Source organism: Stylophora pistillata, chromosome 4 (genome assembly GCF_964205215.1).
Source record: "Stylophora pistillata chromosome 4, jaStyPist1.2, whole genome shotgun sequence".
Taxonomy (NCBI): Eukaryota; Metazoa; Cnidaria; class Anthozoa; order Scleractinia; family Pocilloporidae; genus Stylophora; species Stylophora pistillata.
In genome coordinates, this window is record NC_142522.1 from 19,343,329 (window position 1) to 19,358,122 (window position 14,794).

General features: G+C 39.4%; 1 protein-coding gene and 1 long non-coding RNA gene across 4 annotated transcripts; one reads left to right on the top strand and one right to left on the bottom strand.

Moving 5' to 3' along the window:
• Nucleotides 1-45: 45 nt before the first annotated feature.
• Nucleotides 46-14,512, bottom strand: LOC111332759 (uncharacterized). Of its 3 annotated transcripts, none has more exons than XM_088758124.1 (11): nucleotides 14,388-14,512; nucleotides 12,272-12,453; nucleotides 8,507-8,676; nucleotides 7,098-7,401; nucleotides 6,368-6,442; nucleotides 5,605-5,661; nucleotides 4,882-5,187; nucleotides 4,117-4,458; nucleotides 2,949-3,112; nucleotides 2,531-2,615; nucleotides 46-2,064 (listed from the first exon to the last, which is right to left on the bottom strand). In XM_088758124.1, the coding sequence occupies exons 2-11, from the start codon at nucleotides 12,390-12,392 to the stop codon at nucleotides 1,838-1,840; spliced, it is 1,851 nt and encodes a 616-aa protein (XP_088614250.1). In that variant the 5' UTR covers nucleotides 12,393-12,453; nucleotides 14,388-14,512; the 3' UTR covers nucleotides 46-1,837. The 3 variants fall into 3 exon arrangements, with proteins under 3 accessions (XP_088614250.1, XP_088614249.1, XP_022793927.2); XM_088758123.1 differs by lacking the exon at nucleotides 14,388-14,512 and adding an exon at nucleotides 13,709-13,855; XM_022938192.2 differs by lacking the exon at nucleotides 14,388-14,512 and having other exon boundaries at nucleotides 12,272-13,463.
• LOC148732753 (uncharacterized) lies at nucleotides 10,964-13,548 on the top strand. Its single transcript, XR_016000444.1, has 2 exons — nucleotides 10,964-11,780; nucleotides 12,249-13,548. It is a non-coding gene; the product is annotated as an uncharacterized LOC148732753 (long non-coding RNA).
• Nucleotides 14,513-14,794: the final 282 nt, after the last annotated feature.

Sequence of the window (14,794 nt, forward strand, 5' to 3'; positions counted from 1 at the left end):
GAACAACCAAAGTCTACCCTGGAGTTCGCAAATGTGGGCATCTGATAATCATGAAAACTGTTTTGTTATTCAACAAAGATTCTATGAATGCCAAAAGATCTGGTAAAACAAAGTGTTAAGTGAAAATCAAATAGCAATTAATATTTTCAACTATCTAACGAACAAGTAACATACATACATACATGTTATTCGAAGACAACGGTTGTCTAGTCTTAAAACAAGATAATGAATAACCATTTTGTGAATAACTCTTTACATTATCATGGTTAAATTTCTCCTAAAAGATTTACAATAGATTTCTGAAGACCAGCCTTTCCCTATAGCAGCAAGAAGGAATTTTAATTAAGCCAGTGATTGTGTAATCATGATCCGGTCAGCCAGCTTAGCAAATCAGTATAGGTAATCGCATGGGACCGAGTAAAATTAAGGATTAATATCACTTGTGTTTTCGGAAGTTGCTGAAATTGCCCGAGTCGCGCAGCGGCGAGGGCAATTTCTGCAACTTCCGAAAACACAAGTGATATTAATCCTTAATTTTACGAGGAACCATATGATCACTTGTTTATAATATAAGGGGCAAAATGTTTTCTTACTGATCTCGCGCAAAACGGGACGCCATTGTTACAAAACAAACAGAAGTTTCTTTACCTTGGCAGCCGTTGCTAAGCGATTTTCAGCCAATCATTTTCAAGTAATTTTGCCCCTTATATGATAACAATCAGGAAATCTTAACTCTAATTGTAATTTTTGCAGCCCTTTTCCAGCTAGACGGCCCTATCTACGAACCCAATCAGCTGTACTCAAAGTACGAATTGAATGCCTACAAACAACGGATAATACTAAGAGCGCAATTTTCAATCGAGTGTCGAAAGTTAACCGTTGTCACACTGTTTTTGTTTAACTTCGCCCTGTGAATGATCAAGAAAAACTCGCGCCACCCTTTCAGCCAATCACATGAACTTGCTACGAAGGCCATTCGCTACCAGGTCACTCGCGTTTTCCTACGCCAATTTGCATGTTTTCACTTAAAGTTCTCATTGGTTCTTCGTAATATTTTCCTTCTTTCTGATTGGCTTTTGTTATTAATTTAGTTTTGGTTTTTGAGACGTTCAATCAAAAAATGTACGGAGCAATGCGATGAAGGGGCTTCCTCTCCCTCAGGCTGTCCTTAAAATGTTTTTTTTTTCTGGTTTTGTAAATCATTCTCGTTGAGAGAAGTTCGTTTTTAAGACGCAAAGATGTTTTTAAAGAGGTTTCTATGACGTAGGTTATTATAACGCATGGCACCGAGGATAAAAAATCTTCACAGGTAATGAACAAATGGAAAATTATGGAGAAAATTCTAGTTCAATTTTTCTTAATCTAATATTAATTTGATAATGATGGCAATCATTATAATGAGAAAAATACTAACCACAGTAACAGTAAAACAATTCTAACTAAATTAACATCAAAACGACTATCAAAGACCATCGAACGGTCAAACAAATTCAATACATAACTGATTGACCAAGCCTCTCGGTCAAATAGTCAAAGTCTGTACATTTTGAATAAACCTTTTCAACTAGTTTACATGGACCAGCCATGTGGTGCGTACTCCGCAATCCTCTCATCTTCGGCAAATGCCATCCAGCACTTAAATTATTGAACTGTCTATGTTGAGCTGTTCTTTCATCTGCTTAAATATATTCGTTTTTCTAACAAAGCCTCGTTTTCCAGACCTTCACGTCTACAGCGGAATTCAGCGACCATCAAAGTGAATTTAACTTCCATTGACGCTAAAATTCCCATCAAAAAGGAAATTCTCCACGGGATAATGCACACCTGGAGATTCCTGCTAGTCGTTTTCCTTCAGCTCTGGTTTCGTAGGATGTGTATTACACACGATATCCCTGCCGGATTCGTATGGGGTCCATACCTCCGAATGAAAATATACAGTGGTGCAGTTGTGATCAACTGCTACTACTTCTGCACCCCGCACCATTTCTTTGTTGTCTAAATGCGACCGAACATGTCGGATTCCGCCATAAGCACATCTGTCCAGATTCAGATAATAATGTGCGTCTGTAAGAGAAAGAAAACGAGCTCATTAACAGGGGTAAGGCATGATTATTGAGTTTATGTACGTCTTGAAATCACTTAACCCCAAAAGTTTTCGATTGGTCATTTAAAATGCGTGTCAGGCTGCTCCAATCTTAACCAAGCTGGTTCCGTTGTGAGATTTATCACAGTAATTCTCTATATAATTTACTTCCCTTTTCTTGGTTTACCTAAAATTTAGGGAACCTGTTATAATTTATCGCCTGGGCGGACAATAATTTTGGTTGTATCACAGAAGGGAATAAAGCTCTGGATTATTCTAATTAATTCCCCCCTAAATGGCAGTCAATTTTCTATCGTACCCCTTTAATACCCTGTTAGCGACGATTAATTCCCACCTCCGCTACCCCTGAAAACCATTCCTCCATTAGTCAATTTGTAAAAATATGTGTTATGTAGAAGTCTATAGCCTCTATGACTCTAACTTTACCTGTGTAGTTTATTCTGCCAAAGTTCAAACTCATTTTTTCCTTCAACTTGTCGAAAGTAAACTCAATACAGTGTACGCGAGGAATCTGTGTACGGAAAAAGAGGACACTATCAATGAAGGGGTAAAAACAACACGCTACTCACTATGTTGTGCATCTTATGTGGCAGAAAAAAAAGCAATTTCAAAGGAACCTTTTTTTTTCTTCCAGCAAAACCTATTCCCGGTAGTTTGGGTAACAGGAGAAAACAAATACTGTTTAGTTCAAAACAAAGAAAATAGCGACAACTGTCGATAATCCATTGAACAAATCCTCAGTGTTATTTCTTAGCCATGGAAAGTATTTTTTTTGCGGATCAATTCCAAACCATACCCAGTACAGCTAACTCTCTATTTTTAAGTAGAGAAGGTGTGGTAATACCTGGAAGTCTGTGGTGGTAAATGTGAACCACAGCTCACTGCCTTCGATGGAGCCCTGCCGACACCTGTAGTAACGAAGCGCGGTGCCTGGGACGAACAACTGGTATAACAAAACTCCTAATAACACAGCTAGAATGAAGCCTGCGAACAACCAGCGGCGAAGCCCTATAGAAACGTACAAACATGTATTAACGAATGAGATAAATTCATCCACTATGAAAAGAGGCGATTAATACAGTGAATTTCATTTTTGATTCTTAGCTATTATAAGAGTAAAGGAGTAGCGATAGTAATTGTCAATTGATCTTGTGATATCAGACCTAGACTTTCACTCAACAAAACGAGCACTGTGATTGGCTGATTCTTGTTCACGTGTTTCCTGATCAAATTCAAATGCATCCTGAATACAACAGTATGTTTTTGCCATCTGAATGTTTAAGGGAAAGTCAAAATATATAACAAAGCACCTAATGTATGGTCCCTCGGGAAACTAGTCAGTTTTATTTTCCCTCGAGTCCTGATGTTTCCCTTGACTTCGTCTCGGGAAACATCAGAACTCTCAGGAAAACAAAACTAACGGTTTCCCTCGGGACCATACATTAAGTGTATAATGTTCACCTTTAATTAATTTCTATATTCGCCTTACCTTACCTACGTCAGAGCAAAGGGCTAACGCTCGAAACGTCAGCTTTTTAACTCTTTACGGTGGCCAATTTACAATTTCAACTTAGTTGATGTAACCAAATTACCTTGCTACCGCCACCGACGCAGCACCACAGTTTCTTTAGAAACTTTCATCCTTTATTCATTTACCTAACGAACAGGCGTACACTTTTTAAGTTTTTCAGGCGAGCAGACGCTCAACGCGAACGCGAAGGTCGAGTCACGTGAATGATAAGGAACGCGGGGGTCGAGTTACGCGCGAGAGAAGGAGCGCGAGGGGTGAGTTACGTTCGTGAAAGGATCGTGAAGATTCAGCAACGTGCGTTTGAGGAAGCACGAAGGTCGTACCACGCATAAGAGGAGGAACTTGATGGTCGAGTCAGGAGAGGAGGTACAAGTACGATTCGGCCTTTGCACTCGCCCCAAAAAAAGCATACTAGAAGACCTCGTGTATAATGAAAAACGTCAAATGATCCAAAAAATTCAAAGATAGGCGACATAATTACCTGAAAAACATTTCTTCTTCATCTTATTCACTTCAGTTTTGACATCTTCTCTGACGTGCTTCCGCAAGTCGTCGCTCGCAGCCTCGGCCATGTGACTGGATGTAATACTTAGGAGAATCGAAACGAACGACTGTACCAAATTAACATCGTTTTCTTCAGCGTCCCGTCTTTCTAGTGTTTGGCCGAGTAGAAAGGCATCACTGGCCATGCGACCGTTCAAACGGCTCTGAGGTATAGCAACTCCTGAGTGTTCCAATGAGGCAAAAATTCGCTCGCCGTTTTTCACTGGACCCAGTACTTTGACGTTCACCATGCCAATCACACACACGAGATCGTCTAAACCTGACACAGAACAGCCAGAAAACTCACTTAAAATTGTTAAAAAAATATTCATAAGTTTGGACAAATTACAGTAAGATCTCCATTCGGGGAGAAGACCTCGAGATTTGAATAAAAAGAACCCAGCATTCGTTCTTATGAGTCTTTCAGTACAACTTTGGACAAATCACAGTAAGATCTCTATTCAGGGAACAACAAACTCAGGAGTAGAAAAAGAGTCCCTCCGATAGGGCGCTGCTGTCCCTTTGATAAAAGAGACACACTGATTACAAGCGCATTTTTTCAGTTGTGACCAAAGTTTGCATACTTTATATTGAGGTGTTCCTATGTAAGAGAAAAGGGGAAAAAGACCTCCAAATACGAAAGGAAACCTTGGTTATAGGGTTGACGAGTAACAATAAACTGATAACCTTCTCTCACTGTTACCTTTTTCTTCGCCATCTGCTGGCGTCCTGGCCTCTAAATACGCGGATCTACTGATCACTCCCGCCATCTTAGCTTTAGACGCATTAAATTGGGTCAACTTCTCTATGTGGGTGTTGCCACTGGAACTTTCAAAGAACCCAATGATATCACCCTCTTCGAGAGGAAGGTCGAGTTCGGTTTTGTTCAGTTTGAAATGATAAGCAATGTCTCCTTTCTGTGTAAGAATAGGCTTCTTAACTCGCAGTTCATTAATTATGGCAGATTGAGCGTCGAGGCGGTTTGTAATTATCTCTGCGGCATTGATACCTGGAAATAAGAGAGCAATTCATAAACCAAATAATACGTTGTTAACAGACAGTAAACTGGGCTCTTCAAATCGTCTGGGTCATCTCCCGAGGCATGAGGGATCAGTGCCAGGCCGATAACACGAACCAAGTCCTTGCTCTGCTGCAAAAATCGAATCAAACTGTTTCACTCATCTGCAAAACGGCTTGTTTTCTATAAGTAACACGTTTTAACTGGAAGTAGTAGAACTTTTGTCTGTGAGTATGACACGACCGAAACAGGAAAAAGAAGAGGATCGAGGGATCTGTACATGTTGCACAGGTGACACTTTACTGGTGACTTGTGATTAAGTCAAGAAAGATGCCAGGCGTGTCTTAGTTGATGCTCCGTCAGGTCTACTAAGTAACAGGAAAAGTCCTAGTTAAGGCAGTGACTTACAATCGCTGTTCATGCCACTGCTCCAACTTCCACTGGGACTGGTATCCAATGCCAACACTACAAGAAGAGAGAAAGAAATGAGCTGACAACAAACAAAATACGACTGCTTTTGTCAGCGGTTACACGCCAGACAAGAGAGATTTTCCCCAACAATCAACGTGAAAACAGAAAGATTTAGAACCACGTATACTGCAGATGCGGACGGCAAACACTAAACTCTGATTCTGCTTACTTTTCTTCCAATACTCAACTAAATTAACAGTAAAGTAGAAGAATTACAAAGCAAACAGAAAAGTTCAACTCTCCTTAGTTGACGCTCGCGTAATCATGGTTCTAAATTTCTTTCTTGTTATCGCTCATGAACAGAGATGTCAGTTAAAATTTACAGCGACAACTGTAATACATCGACGTGTCGAATGAAATACGTAGAGCATCCTCTGGTCCACAGTTAAAACTATTGGGTGAAATATAATTTGAGTGACTTTTCTTCCCACAAGGAGCAAGCATCTTCAAATTGCTCAATCGCAGAGTCTGAAATGGGAGAAAATTTACCTCCCTGAGATTAGCCTTTTCCGGGCGAAATAGAAAGAAGAGGTTATAATTTTGAGTGGGGTCGCGTACAAACGAAACCTCTCTCCTTTGCACAACCCGACCCAAGCCTCTCTCGGCCGCGATCGCTCCGTTTACAACAGTTTTTTCGTTCCATTTTACTAACTGAACGCCCAGAACAGGCTACCCCGTGATTAAAACGTCCACAACTTACTTTTTCGCTTTTTTCTGTTATTTTCCGGACTTGGTGTTCCACAATATCCATTATCCACGCTTACCAAATCCTCTTCTGTGAAATGCAGCAGACAAAAAAGACTCAGATCATTGCTGTATGTATCACCACAAGAGTGTGGTACAAGAGCAAGGGAAACATTCTTCGGGTTCAATGCGGCGATTCTGAATTTTCTAGTTATCATATTTAGCGTTTACAATCTTCATCTTCATTCACCAAATGAAACTAGGAAATTTGAAGAGGCCGAGAAGGGTCTGGACAACCTTGCTCAACAAAATTTGGTTCCCGATTATCTGAGAAAATTTCATGGATGTACTGAGGGCTCTTCGCAGTTTGCAATCTTAATCTACAGGGACGCGGCGCCCCTCTCCCAATACAATAACCTGGCCAGGTTATCGTATAGTGCCCTTGTGCAAAACACTTTACTCTCTCCAGTGCCTCTCTCCAGGAGTATAACTGGGCAACGACGAATTGTCAAGGAAGCCTGATGGAATGCTGAGAGGTAACCTCACGATGAACTAGCATCCCATCCAGGGGGGAGGGGGGGTAGTATTTCTCTTAGCTGCTTCATGCTGTGGAAACTAGAATAAGCTCTGGCTGAGTGACCAAGCCACTTGGCTCACGTAGAGACTTTGCTTCTTACCCACAAGGTCATCGTGAGTACGAGTGCTGTGAACATTGTGCTATATGAATTATTCCCCGTCCAGTTTACCTGATTCCTGTTTCGCGTTTTTTCTGCTTTGCACTTGGAAGCTTTTACTGATGAATTCCTTCGTCGTTCCATCCGCAAAATGAAGCACAACAATCACGCGGAAGATGTTTCTTTCCTCTCCTTTAACGCGTGAAAGTTCATATACTTTAATGCCATTGTTACTATAAACTGAATCGAGGTTGACGGCAAAATTCGCCACAAACAAATCCTTTTTACTGTACACCAAGTTCAAAGAAACTCGCCCATTCATGTCCTGAAGAATTCTGGCAGCCTCTGGACATCTTTCCACGTATGCACGCACATCCTGGGAAAAACGTAACAAGACGACATTAGGAGACAGAAGCGACGTACATTACGAATACAGTCGACTCCCGAGAACTCATATCCTCTCTAACTCAAACCAAAATCGATTTCTCTTACACCTTCCCCCTCAGGGGGCGGGTGAGGGGAGGGTGTACCTCCTGGTAAGAGGCTAGTAGGAATGTGCCGCTGAATAGGGTCGCATATTGCACGACTGGGTCAACTATGTTGGAGTTTCGTCTAGATTGGGGTCGTACATTTTCGGGATTTTTTTAGGTAAGAAAATTCTGGTAAAGCTTTAACTAAGGTAGATGCTTAAACAGAAAGTGACTAAATTGGAATCGCGAAAATTACATTTACCCCAAAGTGACTGAGATAGGGTCTATAGTTGGCCACAATAGACTAGTGGTTCTGAGAGGCCAGCAGCACATACACAGCAAAAATTGACCAAAGTAGCCCCCTTCCACCTAGGACCATTCCGTTCATGCGAAAATCACATTACGATTCATAATAAAATATGACAGCTGTGCATAATGTTAAATAAATTAGTAATGTTCTTAATCTTTTTCGCAAAGGGTCTTTGAATAGAGACCATATTTTAAAATGAAGTTTTAACTTAAACTTAACTTAACTTAACTTAACTTAACTTAACTAAACATAATCAACCACTACCCACAAATAGCATAGCTAGTCGCGGCGGGCAGTGTGTGGACGCTAAAACATCTTACATAAATTTCGGTTCAACAAAAGATTCAATAAATATACAAGAAACAGAAATTAAATATTAAATCATTAATTTAAAAGCAGAAATGACAGTATGAGATAAAAATACAGAAATAGAAACACATGACAATAAATAGAAGAATACATAAGTTATAGGCTACTATTAACTGGATTTAACTTTTGACACATCATTGATTATTCGTTCTACGTCAACATAACTATCTTGAACTTGAAGATTTTGAAATAATAATGTTGTTAGCTGTTCATTCGAGGCTGAAAAGAAGCGAAGCCCGATCTCAAGAGGAAAAAGTTAAGTTATTCAATTAGTTGATTCCTTCAAGTTTGTCTTCATTTAGGATAAACGCGAATTAAAAAAATCTAATTACCTGAATTGGTTTTTGTGAAGTTGCCATGAGGTGTACCTCTGCATCCAAGAGCCTTTGTTCTGAGTTTGCATTTCGTCGCATCTGTCCTTTCTCGTAGACATCTTTCAAATCCAGAATGGTCACATTAGCCTTCGTATCTTCCGTATAGGTCACGTCGAATGAAGGAAACACTAATAAAAGTGAAAATCAAAGTCAAAGACTTATTCAAAGAGAATTGCCTCTCGCATAAAGCAAGCATTAACCTTTAAGTCACCTGAGTGACCAAGATAGAATTTCTCAATACAATATCAATACAATATCAATCAGACAAGAGAATAAAGAAAAATATCCATCAGGCTCCGGTTGTTCAAAGGGCGGATAACGCTATCCAACGGATAAATCGCTATCCAGCGGATAAGTGTTACCAAAACGTACTGCACTAACCACTGGATAGAGATTAATCCAGTGTATAGCGTTATCCATCCTTCCAGCGGATAAGTGTTACCAAAACATACTGCGCTATCCACCGGATAGAGATTTATCCAGTGTATAGCGTTATCCATTCTTTGAACAACCGGGCCCAGCAGATTATTAGTTGATTCAGTGCCAAATTCTCTAAACTCACACTATTAAAACTGTTCGGCACACAGTAAGGAGAGTTACAAATGAGATCTTAGTGGGGAATGCGTTAAAAGCTAATTTCCCGCTTACTAAATGGAGGTATCTCTGACAAGTCCGTTCACGCAATCGAATTAGCACTGACTTTGGGTGAACTAGCGATATGAAATAAAACGTGGTTACGTTTCTGGGAACTTTTAGGGTCAAAAACGATATTTGTGAAAGGAGCAAATTAAAACCAATTTCACGCTTAGGTCTAAGACTTGCTTTTTGGACGCAAGGCGCGATCCTTCTTACTGTGTAACTTGAATTAAAACTCACAGATGAAAAACTAAATATAACTTGATCTATGCTTTAATATGTAAGGATACTTTAGAGCTAGATTATTCCTTTATTTTACCTAACCAGCTATCTAGGTGGGGGCCACACGTTTCAATTTTCCAGGTGGGACGAAGGGGAGATCAGTCGTCGCTAAGAGCCTCAAAGAATAAAGGGGGACTATAGAAAATTGAATGGCAAGGAGAGGGGAACTTAGGGAAGATCAGGTAAATATTCTTGGGACAAAAATTAAGTCCTCCGACCTCCCCCACCCCCCCTTCCCACCCAACACCCCCTTCCCCTTCACCCATGCAATAAATAATGACCTCCTCGACCAAAATAATTGTTATCGAAAAGAGAAAGACCAGAGAGAAGATTTACATCACGTGGGCCGTACGGTTTTTTGATACGATTATTCATCTTCCGCCATAAAACGTGACAGCAACAAATCTGACTAAACGAAAAAATGCGCACGTGCATAACCTCCTCGTCTCCTACCGACTAAAGTGGCATTTTAATAAAGAATTTTGCTACTAGGGCTCCACAGTTCTCTGTGCATTTCACACATAAAATGCACTGAAATTTGACGCATGTAGCCAGTTGCATCGCTCGCGATAAAGTTTCAAAGAGCGCAGTTGTACTCTCTAGATATAGGTGAAGATTTTGAGCAAATGTGAGGCGTTTCACTTGGACAAAAAAAATTGAAATCGCTGTTCAGAATTTAGCAGTCGACGCAGGAGGATGCACGGCAGGTTAAAACGTGACTTGTGCCATTCTTTTTTACAAGTACATGTGTGCATGTGCACGTTGCATCTTTATCCTTAGTAAAATTCAATCTTATAATCACAATGAACACTTGACAGCGCATATTTACGATCAACACCGACTTATTGTGGCAGAGCGTCAGTAATTGCGCACAGGTACACCAAATCCTGCTTTACCATTGTAAAAGAGGTGCAACTGCTTGTAGGATAGAGAGTAAAGATTTAAGTGAAGAAAATGAACCCACGACTTTGCTTCTATCACCCATCATCCGAGACGTGCTTCATGAAGAACGTGACAAAAGAACAAACTAGAAAAGGAGTTTTTACTCCAATTTACAATTCTATAACTTAGACGGTTTTGCAATTGACTCGCTGAAGTTTATTTATTCGCTACGGATTTTAATTTCTCTACACTATGTAAAGATATTTTCATTACACACCCCAAAAACCTGAATATCATTCAATAAATATTTCACAACTTTTCCTAAGGATATATCAGGCAATACAGGGACTAGAACCCCACTAAGGGACTCTATTGTCTGACTTAGATACGCTTTACGCTCGTCAAATTTCGAACAGCTATGTAGCTTTGAGTGGGTTTTACTGTTGTCTTTTTTTTTTTTTTTTTTTTTTACAGACCTAACCAATAATCGCTGAGATTTTTCTAGTCATTAGGTCATGTCACAAAATCGCCCAAAATTGCGTGACGCAGTTCATGCATGTATGAAAACGTGACGAGAATTTCAAATGAATTCACCTAGCACAATCGCGCGCTGATTACATGCAAGATGATTGATTCGAGTTTGGCCATTAAAAAGAAGGGAAAAAGTTAAAAATAAAATTCGTTTACTCTTAATCCTCAGGCATGACTTGACGAACTAGTTTTCATCGAGAATTTTAGGAACTATGAAACCTACGCACGCGTGGAACGTGACCTTGCCATACTGACATTTTTAACGTCTGACACGTTCAAAACCTCTTATTACAGCGAGTGCACGTTCAAACTTATCTAATGCACTCTTTTCACAATTAACTCTTCGTTTCATCGGTTCAGCAAGATAAGTTTGTTAAGTCTGTTAAAACGGCCAACATGCAAGAAACTTTAATTTAAAGATTCAACGCATTGTCGGAAATTACATGTCAAATTAAGAAGTCAAATTTTAACAAAATGCAACTAGTGCTTTTAACTATTAGTTGTATTTTATTATTATTTAGCCTGTTCAGCAGTTTAAAACTACTAAAAGCATAGTAATCAAGAAGACGATACGATCAGTAAGGGTTTTGTGTAATGCGCGACATTTATTTCCTTGCGCAAATTTCGCTTGTTGAGTGATATCCTTTGTAAATAATATAAGGCCTTTAAATTCGTTCCAATATCAATCCCAGACAAAAGCTTAACCAGAACAATAATATATACAACCTCAAAAGACAACAATGTGCACTACCATGCAAATGGCAACCTTGAAGGCTAGCCAAGGTCAACACTGAAGTATTATCGATCGAGAGTAAAAATTATCGACAGAAATTTACTGCATTTTGCTAACTGAGCCATTGTCAGCTAACGTTGATATAAATGAAATCAATTTACATAAAAGGTAGGGTTGTAATCACCTGTCAAAAGCTAAAAATCTGACGAAGGCAGGCCGCGCGTGCAAACAAAATGACTTTTCATTCTTGAGTTAGTTGAACAGGGAGTTATAATTGAACTTGCATAATCTATGGTAACGAATAAATATATCGTTAAAGTATTACGTTCGAAAATTTAGGCAGGTCTCAAGTCAGTTACTTGGAACAAAAACTCAGTCATCGTTGGGAGTCTGTGACAGTCAATTACTGGCAGAGAAATACAACATTTGAAACTTCACAGACCGTATTATAACTTAATGGAAAACGATGAAAGTACAGTATATCATTCACCATTTTCCCAATCATATCATGACTACATTACGGACGCACTGTGCGATAGACTAACAGTTAAGCAATTAAAAATACTATTGAGCGCTGCATGAATTTTTTTCATAATTATTTTACCTATCCTTTGTACGTTTATTTCATGTCATAAGTATCCTACCTGTGATTGGCTTACCTGGATCACAACTCTGAAGAAAAGCTGGGTTGAAATACAAACTGGTGTCTTCCAGAATTTCATCCAAAGTGATCGGCTGTCCGTCGATATTTAGTACATGGTCATTGCAAGGGTCGCTCATTTCCAAACTTACGTTGCCCTCCAGTTTGACGAAGTTGAAGAAATGCTGGAATCAGTAATTCCTGCACAAGAAAAGAGAAAATTCGAAGAGGCTCGCACCAGCTTACAGCTTGAAATACGATCGCCAAGAGTGTCCTTGTTGTCTGAAATCCGCGCACAGGTATTACCCAATATATTCTGTCCTTTTGTTTGTAAGATGCACTAAAATGTGATGTTGTCGACCGAGATGGTTGATGAACTCTTGTTCAAAGTCTACTCGATACAATCAGTACTTCTCTATGTTCGCGAATGACTCGACTGAAAACAAGAAGTTTCCACGAGCAACGATAGACCTTTTTATCTGTCAAAATGGAATCAACAAAAAATTCCTTTCCTTTAGTGTACAGATTATAACGATTTGTCCAATCAACCGTGAAACTTCCGGAGGTGGGACACGGAAATCAATTTTTGCTTTGAGGGCTTCAAATTGTTCAGGCCTCTCAATTTTTCGTTTTTATCCAACTAAGAGAAAATCTGCCGTGAACTTAGTAAATTTAAAGCAGAAGATGTCTGTTTTAGGACATAACAATATACACGGAGCACACGGAACAACTGTTGAGTGAACCTAACGTGACGCAAGTATGCCATATAAGGATAGAGGAGGAAATTATTTGAACGTAATCGCATTATATTTCAACATCACCTGACTTTATAAACTACTACCGACACTCAAAGAAGTGTCCTTAGTATTGGTAATGTGCCAAGTAGGGGGGACTCAAAGCTTGAGCGCGGTAATCGAAACGTGACACACGCCTGGAACTAATTGACTTGTGAATTTTTGTGTCCATGACATAAAAGATTGAAGCAAACATCTCGGACTAGTGAGATAAGGACAGCACACTGGATCATGACTGGATCTTGCGCGTGTATGATAAACAGCACGCGAAAATGCACCGTGTCGCGTCGCATGAAGACGTCTATTACGTCATTACATTGACAGCAACATATAAAAAAACAAAATTACTCTCTGATAAGGGAGGGCTTATCGCTGACTAGACAAATCTAATTTCAATGTTTTTTCTCGTTCTGCTGACTGTACAAATACTCTATTTTTCAATGCCCTATTAATCTTAAGAGGTACGCGAGCTTTGGCTGAATAAAAAGGCAATAGACAGTGACTTGAGGCTCCTTAGATCGCTTGCGACTAATATTTATTATAAGTGCTCTGTGTTTTCGATATTTCACGTCTGTTTCATCGACATAAAAAAAGTTAAAAAAAGAAAACAATTCTGGTTTCCCACAAAAAGCATAATTAAGACTGTAAAAAACTCTAATTACTTCTCTATGATCCATCAGCCTCTCAATCATCTGAAATCTTCAGTCCCATCTAACAAACAGATGTTCGCCCTCGATTGATTCTGTCACTTTACAGAATGTTACCGAAGGAAACCTAGGTCATGCAACAATTTCGGTGAAAAGTCAAGGGTCAGTCTAGCAAGTTCACTTGAATATCATGGATTGTATCCCTTTGTCAGAAATAATTTCATATTCAACAGGGATTCAACCACGCAAACTAAATCGTATTTCCTGAATAAGTTCTCAGAAAACTGTATGGGATATTGGAATTTAACACATCAAAACACGGATGGAAAACATTCGAGTATCGGCGATATATATAAGCTATTTTAAAGTTGTTCACAACACACGAAGCCTTTCAGCTAGTTGTCTATGCATTTGTTTCGAAGAAAGTTAGAACGGTACTTTTCAAAAAAAGCTTCCTAGAAACTGTAGTCGGAGTGAATATCAGGAAAAAGTAGACGTGGTTGTTTGGAGATTGACTAAGCAATTCTTTAACGTTGAGGATCAAGGCAAATGTCACGTTATGTTTCTAAATGGACACGTACGAAGCTTAAGATGAGACCAAATGTAGGAAAATCCATCTGAATTTTAAAGGCGCAATGAGTTAGGTTGCGAGGTTTGTTACCGGTCGGACATTCCACATACAAGAACAAGTTACCTTCATACGTGACTCACAAAGTGAATTCTTGGAAACTATGCAGGAACAAGAATCTAAAACCACGTGCGTCACGCATCGATTCTCATTCGGCAGTGATAATACGCAGCGCGTGAACTGTTTCCTTTTCCCGGTCGTTTATATAACGCTGTCATCAAGATTTCCGAACTACTTTTTAAAGAGAGAAATGGATTACTTGACATTCCACATATTAACCACAAAAAGGAGTGACGTGATGAAGCTGAAGCCGTACACTTTAAGTGCATCCAAAACAAGTTGACTTAAGACAGGTCTTGTTTAGAATTACGTCTGGAAAATAAGTTTATTTCAAAGCAGCATCCCTCTCGAACTTCAACCTAACCCTGGTCTTATCTTAAGCCCTTAGCTTTTCTTCCCTTTCTTCCCATTTT

Bases quoted from the DNA above. Each gene is read 5' to 3' on its own strand.
- LOC111332759 (XM_088758124.1), bottom strand. From the start codon at position 12,392: ATGAGCGACCCTTGCAATGACCATGTACTAAATATCGACGGACAGCCG. The intron at 5,662-6,367 runs GTAAGTTGTGGA...CTCTTCTTGTAG, and splicing joins TAACAGAAAAAAGCGAAAAA to TGTTGGCATTGGATACCAGT. The intron at 3,113-4,116 runs GTAATTATGTCG...ACGTTTCTATAG, and splicing joins GAAGAAGAAATGTTTTTCAG to GGCTTCGCCGCTGGTTGTTC.